At 32.4% G+C, this 8,504-nt stretch overlaps 1 protein-coding gene across 1 annotated transcript; it reads right to left on the minus strand.

Moving 5' to 3' along the window:
- Positions 1–4,357: 4,357 nt before the first annotated feature.
- LOC110633890 (uncharacterized) lies at positions 4,358–6,907 on the minus strand. Its single transcript, XM_058134765.1, has 6 exons — positions 6,791–6,907; positions 5,906–6,574; positions 5,534–5,776; positions 5,096–5,391; positions 4,895–4,994; positions 4,358–4,801 (listed from the first exon to the last, which is right to left on the minus strand). The coding sequence occupies exons 1-6, from the start codon at positions 6,905–6,907 to the stop codon at positions 4,358–4,360; spliced, it is 1,869 nt and encodes a 622-aa protein (XP_057990748.1).
- Positions 6,908–8,504: the final 1,597 nt, after the last annotated feature.

Here is an 8,504-nt window from a genome sequence, read left to right on the forward strand (position 1 = left end):
AAAATTTTAATAAAGAAAAATTTCTCCATAATTTTTCACTAATTTTAATTTCATTTTAAATAACACCAATAGCCTTTTTTATTTAAATTGGTATTATTAGATTATAATGTGATTGTTTTATTTTATTATACTTGGTTGATGGTTGGAATTAGTTTTTAGCTTTTAAGTTTTTAATTGTTGATTTAAAGAGTTTTAAAACATTATTTTTAAATTAAATTTTTTAAAACTCAAGATTTAGCAATTCAAAATTATAATTGTATCCTTAACTCTTTTTCCAAAATTACAATTTAAAGCTAACTCTAAAGTTAAAATTTTCAATGGTTAATTTAGTCTTTAATTTTTTTAATAGATAGTAAATTTCATTAATTAAAAAGGGTTAACACACAAACAAGTTTTAATGGATCAACCCTAGACTAAGGACTCCGTCTTCAACCCGGAAAAGCTTCAACTCATAAATGGAAAAAGTGGCAACCGTTAAATAGCACCTCTCACGAGCTTGCGTAGCAAAGCCATACAAAGCAAAAAGCAACCATCCTCATATAGAAGAGGCATAAGGCCTAAAAATTAAGGATTTGCTGACGCTAGGGCCACCCACGAGAACAGAGAGTTAGGCCAAGGAGCTGAGAACTACGTCCCGGGAACACAAGGAGCAACAATCCACACTACTAGAACATAGAGGACAACAATGACTCTGTTATTTTTTGTGGCTTAGAATTTTTTGATATGTTTTCATGGGTCTGAATTGTGACCCGACCCGAGAATTTTGCACTGCAACCCAATTGGAATAACTACAAGAAATTAAAAAAATAGCTACTAAATTTACTGACTAAATACCATTATATTTAGTAGGCAATTTCAATTACCGACTAATTATCGACTAACTTTTAGATTAACAGTAATTAATTGTCGCTAGCAATTACCGATTAATTATTGTTGTTTGTAATTACCTACTAAGAATATTGTCGGTAATATGAAACATTTAGCCGGTAATTTTGTTGCCAAGCCATAAGGTATGAAAGGAATTAGCTACTTTTTGCCAACTAACATTTAGTCGGTAATTACCTACTAACACTTAGTCGGTAATTACCTACTAAATATATAGTCGGTAACATATAGAGTTTAGTCGGTAATTTTTCGCCAAACCTTATTATAGAATGAGAGTTAGCTACTTTTTGCCTACAGTTATTTAGTCAATAATTACCTACTAAAATTATAGCCGGTAATACGCAAGATGTAGTTGGTAATTTTGTTGCCAAACTTTATTATATAATGAAAGTTAGCTACTATTTACTTACTAAAATTTAGTCGGTAATTACCTACTAAAATTATAGTTGGTAATATGTAAATATGAGTCGGCTTTTACCTACGAATTATATAGTCGATACTATGCAAAATTTAGTCGGTAAGGGATGAGAATTACCTACTATTTGCTAACTTAAATTTAGTTGGTAATATTTTTAATTATTTAAATTTTATTTACCTATAAAAGGTACAATAGCTTAATTTTATACATCGTTTTTATGCATATTAATTACCTATTATTTTTTATACTTTTTTTAACTTTTAAATTTTAAAATTTTTTATAATTAATTTGAAAGTTAATAATAATAATAATAATATTAATATTAATATTCAACAATAAAAATAATTACTAAATGTATCAAATTAAATATAAAATCTGTATATGTAAATAAAACATACTAAAATCTAATAAGTCAAATATAAAATTTAAAATCCACAATTTTATGGAGATGGAGGTGTTGGTAGACCTCGTACTAGTCTCATCACCTCTTCCATCATAGAGCTTCTCATACGTTCCATATTTGTCTCCATTTGCAACTCTATTTGCAATTTCAATTGGTCCATACGATCTGTCATAGCTTGCCTCTCATTCTCAAGCTGTTTCTCCTACTCTTTTATTCGTTGTTGTAAGGTAGCATTTTGACTAGAGCTTGATGTAAACTCCTGACTCGAAGATGCTCCAATTGAAGGGTAAAAGGCAGATGATTCAGATCCAAAACCATACACTTTTCATCTCTTCTCGCCGCCTCCGACAACATCCTAGTAAAGTTGGTTATCATCCATGTTATCGGGCGTGATTTGTGTTAGCTCCTCCCTCCTAGCTACTATAGCATCCTGTGTAATAAAAAAAAAATTAAAATCAATTATAATTCATTCATCATATAGTATAATAAAAAAATAATTGAGGTGAAATAAATAAAAGTATATTGTATATGTATCTCCTTAGATTTTTTATCCACAAAAGTCTCCTTGTCATGCTTTCGGGTGTGAGTATGGACAAACAACTCAGTCGGAGTTGGCTTTCAACCCAATTCTTTTCCCTAAACAATAGATAAATAGTTTTCATAAACTATTATTGTATGTATATATATATATATATAATAAATTATTGAAATTTATTATGAAATTAAAATAAAAATGAACAGAATTTTCTCTATATTTTGACATTTTACCTTGTTATAAATTAATAAAATTATCATAATTCAATCACATAGTAATTATTATGAATTAAAATAAAAACAGACAGAGTTTCCCTTATATTTTGACATCTTACCTTGTCAAAAAGCAACAAAAATCTCAAAATTCAATCACACAATAACCCACAAAATTTTTCATGACAATTTCATCACAATTTCATCATATTTCTATCAACAATCATATATGCCTATGTCCTCATAATTAATGTGTGTGTGTGTGTGTATATATATATTTTTTTTCAACTAAGTTTAAATTGTGATATAATAATAAACTTGTGATCTGTTTCTATGAAAATTACCAATTTATCTGACCATTCAATATATGTTATGGATCCGCCTGTGTGAGTAGATGGTCCAGGAGCATTTACAGCACCGCGGTGATTTCTATAATATAGTTCTGACTGCCGAATGACCTTGGGTTCATTCCAATACTGCTCAAAATTTTCCCAAGTTTCTTCAGAAATATATGAGGGCTTTTTCCTAGAATTTTTCAAATCTGTCATCATGTCCTTGTAGTATTCGGCTGCCTTTAATCTCCAAGCATCCTTTATCACTGCTTCATTAGAAGAATCCCAAAAATATTTTTTCTGAAAGAAAAAGAATATATATTTTTAATGATTCAAGTACATTGAAATATGAAACAACATAAGAGAAAAAATGATGTTACCTTAAATTCTTCCCAATAAAAATCTTTTGTCTCTTGCAATATAGCCTTCCAGTTGACACCATTAGAGTCAATACGCTGCTTAAAAGTATTTGTGATCACACGAGCACACCTAAAACCATCCGATAACTTGAACAAATAGAAAATGCTTTTAGTAAATGGTACATTTGAATTGCATATCCTTAATAAAATAAATAAAATAATTATTTAACGCACTTTCCATTACGAAGTTCTAGTCGCCTTCGCCCTAAAGAATCAATCTCTATTTCAATTGACGGACGAGAGTCATGTGAGCTAACAGTTGTAGACTCCTGTAATGTTTCTTGTGCAATCTCTTGGCTGGCCACTGGTGCAGGCTCCTGACCAGCCATTGGCACATTAAACTGCACCGAATGCTATGATTGAGGTGTCGAAGGCTCACCTCCTTCAGATGGCACAAGTGTTCCTGTGTTAACATCATAAGAAGCATATGCTTTGTGTCTGCTCCTAACCATATATGTGAATTAAATAAACATGATAATAAAAGTTAATTTGCAATAAAAATTAAATTATTTCTATCGAAAATCTAATAGAACTTCCCCAAAATTATACTTTTCCAAAATTTTAGCAACACAACCTACAAAAAAAAAAAAGGCATCCTGGCCTACACATTTACTATACACATCTCCTTTTCACAGGTAATTCATAAAGTTAAATTGTAACATAATAGACATCAATGGTATTATAATATAAAAATCTACATTAACGTGCATTGAATAATAATATAACAAATATAAGTCACAATTAAATTGAACATTACTTTTCAAATGTTTGTAATTCAATAAAATGACAAATGATATCTGCAAAAAGTAACATATTTTATAAATTTATACATATACAATTTCACTATCTGTTACAATATAATTTATTCACTATCATCATCATATTCATGAAGTTCTTCTTCATCTTCTTCATCACTTTCTGTTGTAAAATCTAGATTTGTCTCATCCAGTAGTTCCTCTTCTTCAGCAGCTATAAGCTCTAGTGGTTCACCACTTGGATCATTTAGGGGTCTAATTTGTTCACCTTCTACTTGTGTATCAATTTGAAACACCTCAACTGCCTCATCTTGAAATGCTTGGTCAGACATTTGCTCCGTTAAGTTTGTCTGAGGCATGATAACAATGGACCTAGGCTTGACTTTACACACTGCATACTAGTCAGCCTTGTCTCGTCTCAAGCTAGGATAAGGGAAGTAAACCACTTGTTCAGCTTGCGAAGCAAGTATGAACAGTTCATATTTATTTAATCTTTTTTGGAGATTGATATCCATAATGTTATACTGTTTGTGAACCTTAATACCGACATCCAGAGTTAGATCAAACCATTCACACTTGAAAAGAATAGTTCTCTTTATTGGTAATGCAGAATACTCTATTTGAACTACTTCTTTCAAGATTCCATAGTAATTATTAGAGTTGTCACCGTATGTTGAACCCCTAATGCAAACTCCGCTATTCATCGTAGATCGATTAGCACCATGACTGCTTGTGTGAAATCTATAACTATTTATGAAATATATAGGATATGATTTCACACTTCTCAATGGCCCCTCCGCTAAATCCTTAATGAATTTGTTCTCAATGTTTGAATGCCTTGCCTGATAAGTTGAAGAGAATTGAAATCATTATTATTACATACTACACTATTTGAAACTTGAAAAATTAAATTAGTTAGATAAATTGATACTTACATAAGATTTGAACCAATCTGCAAATTTGTTTTCTAATGCTTCATTAATTTCTGCATCACTAATATTACGTGATGTCTGTCGCAACTCAGTCAAGAACAAACTACAAATACAATTAAGTTAGGTGAATCTTGCAAAGGGAAAGGAAAATTCACAATGATTTCAGTAGATTTAACTTAAATTTTAGGTATTCGATAAACTTACTTGACATATGTGTCAATTTCAAGGCAATTTAGGAGGACATATATTTGAGCAACCTTATATTCATCATCAGCCAACACTCTCATTTTCGCTCTGCCATATGGTCGACCGAGATAGTTGAAGATTAATAAATTACCTTCGATATCAGCATCATCCCCACCATCATCATTACGAGGTACTTGTTGATCCCGTGTTAATACATGAGGTTCAAAATAATGCGCACAAAAATTAGATGCTTCTTCAACTAAGTATGCATTACATATTGAACCTTCTACTTTTGGTTTATTCTTTACATTTTGCTTCAAATGGTGTAGAAATCTGAAAATTGAAAACATATTATGGAAGTGGCTTATAAAAAGTCTTCGTTGCATTTCACAACATTGAAAGAAAAATAAAAAGTATCTATTACCTCTCAAAAGGATACATCCATCGATATTATACTGGGCCTACAATTTTTGCTTCATATGGCAAATGGATGGGAGGATGCTCCATTGAGTCAAAGAAGGCAGGAGGAAATATGCGCTCTAATTTGCAAATAATAATGGGAATTTCTAATTCCAGAGGCTCCATATCTTGAACTTTAATATTTGTAGAAGTAAGATGTTTGAAAAAAAAGCTCAACTCGGTCAATGCTTGCCAAACTGTATTTGGAAGAAGCTCACAAAATGCAATGGGTAATAACCTCTGCATAAATACATGACAATCGTGACTTTTTATGCCAAAAAGCTTGTACTTATGCATATCAACGCACCTTCCCATGTTAGACACATAACCATCTGGAAACTTAAGGTTTTTCACCTACTCACATAAAACCTGCTTCTGCTGTTTATCAAGAACATAACATGCCTTTGGATATTTACCCGTTTGCAAATTTCTCTCCAATTCTTTTCTACGACATAAATGTGCCACATCTTCCCTAGCTTTTGCATCATCCTTCGTTTTTCCTTCTATATTCATCACTATATTTAATGTATTCTCAAAGACATTTTTCTCGATATGCATGACATCTAAATTATGACGTATGAGATTAGAAGACCAATATGGTAAATCCCAAAATATGCTCTTTTTTTGCCAATCAGTGTTTCTAGCTATGACTGAATTAACCGCTTCACCATCACTGTCTATTACTCTCCTCAGTCCTAAATCTTCTATTTGCAAAAAAGTGTCTTCACTGCTTAAAATTGGAGGAGACTCAGGCATGCATACTTTTCCTTTAAGGAAATTTACCCTGTTCCGTCTAAATGGATGGTTATCTGGAAGAAACTTACGATGATTGTCAAACCAACTAATTTTCCCTCCATGACTCAGTGAAAATGCATCTGAGTGATCCATGCAATATGGACATGCTAATCTCCCTGCAGTGCTCCACCCGGAGAGCATTGAATATGTAGGAAAATCACTAATTGTCCACATCAAAGCAGCCCTCATTTGGAAATTTTGCTTCTTAGATACATCATACGTCTGCACCCCCACTTCCCACAACTGAGTTAATTCAGCAATTAGTGGTTGCAAATAAACATCTAATCATTGCTTGGGATTTTGCGGTCCAGGTATTATTACTGATAAAAACAAATAAGGCTCTTTCATACACATACCAGGAGGCAAGTTGTAAGGTGTAATTATTACTGGCCAACACGATTATTATTGTCCTAACTGTCCAAATGGTTGAAAACCATCAGTACATAGACCTAGTCCAACATTTCGACTTTCACTTGCAAACAGTGAATGGGTACGGTTAAAGTGCTTCCATGCCTCAGAATCAGATGGATGACACATGACATCATCTTCCATGTTATGCTCATCATGCCATCGCATGTGTGCAGCTGTTGCCTCAGAAGCATAAAGTCTCTAAAGCCTTGGTGTCAAAGGAAAATAATACATTCTCTTACATGGTACTCTTGCCTTCTCTGTCCCACTTTGAGACTTGTATCTTGTCTGCCCACAAAATTTGCATTCTGTTAAATTGATATCTTCCCCCCAATAAATCATGCAACTAAGCTTGCAACAATCAATTTTCTCAACTGGTAGACCTAACCCACGTATAAGCTTTTTTGTCTTATAGAAACTGTCAATAAATTGATTATCATCTGGTAATATTTCCCTAATGAAATTCACAATTGCATCGTAGCATTTCTCAAACAAATGATGCTCTAACTTAATATTTAACATACGAGCTACAGCTGATTATTGTGAATGTCTTTCACAACCAGGCCACAATTCCTCTTCAGCTACATTTAGCATGTCATTAAATTTTTGTGCATTTGGATTGGGTGGTTCTTCCATATTCTCAAATGCAATATCCAGAAAAGGGGCATCTGAAGCCATATTTTGAAATTGGGGACCGACAGCATCAAACACTAAATTATGGTACATATTATTATCACTCTGAAAAAGTTCTGCACTTGGAACTGTCACTTCAGCGATAGTCATTGATGGAATTGGTGATTCACCATGTGCAGTCCATTCATAATAATTTGGTTTAAACCCCCACCTCATAAGATGTAATGTGACATCATCCACATTTAGATATTTTCGATTTATGCACTTTTTACATGGACATCTGATTTTACTCACATCCATAAATTCCAGCTTACTACAAGCAAATTTGATAAATGCTTCCAATCCTTTAACAAACTCTAGGTTCAGTTGTCCATCTTGTAGCTTCCTAGCATACATCCAACTCCTTGCTGGATCCATGTTCTATGCATATTAAAATATGGTCACAAAAATTTAAGGGTTTGTAAAGTGCTTATATGTAGAATTTTTTAATTGAAAAGGTACGGACCTAGCCCATTCAGATGTGCATTTACTCTACCAAATATAACAAATAATGTTTATCAATTTATTTATACAAAATCCGTCAGCATCTCCCTATAGTTCTTCAAGTGCAAAATATGAAATATGCACCCGAAGAACAAAGGGAGACATTGTACCGAATTCACACAAATATATAGAGAAACATTACATTTATTAGTAAAGAATGCAAATCCAAACTGTCCACAAGGACAATTCACTGCCCCTCTCGCATCTAATACGAGTAGGACAATGAACGGGCTTCTAAGTTAGTAAATCTTACTTACAGACAATCTTTCTTTTCTACTTTATCTTACTTATAGACTATATAATTTTCTGCATTGGTAGGCAGTAGCATATCTCTAGTTTATTTAGTATTGAAACTAACTGCCTAAGCTTCTACCAAACCAAGGAAATTCAGCCTATCCTTTTAGCATAAGATTTTCTTGCAACAAATTATAATAAGATAGTAGCAATGTCTAGTTATATTATTTAGCAAAAGTCATAGAGGATTTGTTAACAATGTCTAGTTATATATAGAAACAACTAAGAAAATAGTAGCAATTATAATAAGATAGAATAAATTCAGAAGGCTTGCTCAAGATTAAAAAGAGTAAGA

Source organism: Hevea brasiliensis, chromosome 14 (assembly GCF_030052815.1).
Source record: "Hevea brasiliensis isolate MT/VB/25A 57/8 chromosome 14, ASM3005281v1, whole genome shotgun sequence".
Taxonomy (NCBI): Eukaryota; Viridiplantae; Streptophyta; class Magnoliopsida; order Malpighiales; family Euphorbiaceae; genus Hevea; species Hevea brasiliensis.

What these genes read in the sequence shown, in the direction of transcription:
- LOC110633890 (XM_058134765.1), bottom strand. Translation starts at nt 6,907, where the DNA reads ATGCGATGGCATGATGAGCATAACATGGAAGATGATGTCATGTGTCAT. An exon ending in TTGCAAGTGAAAGTCGAAAT is followed by an intron (nt 6,575 to 6,790) that starts GTTGGACTAGGT and finishes GAATTAACTCAG; the next exon opens with TTGTGGGAAGTGGGGGTGCA. An exon ending in AAGCAAAAATTGTAGGCCCA is followed by an intron (nt 5,392 to 5,533) that starts GTATAATATCGA and finishes CACCATTTGAAG; the next exon opens with CAAAATGTAAAGAATAAACC.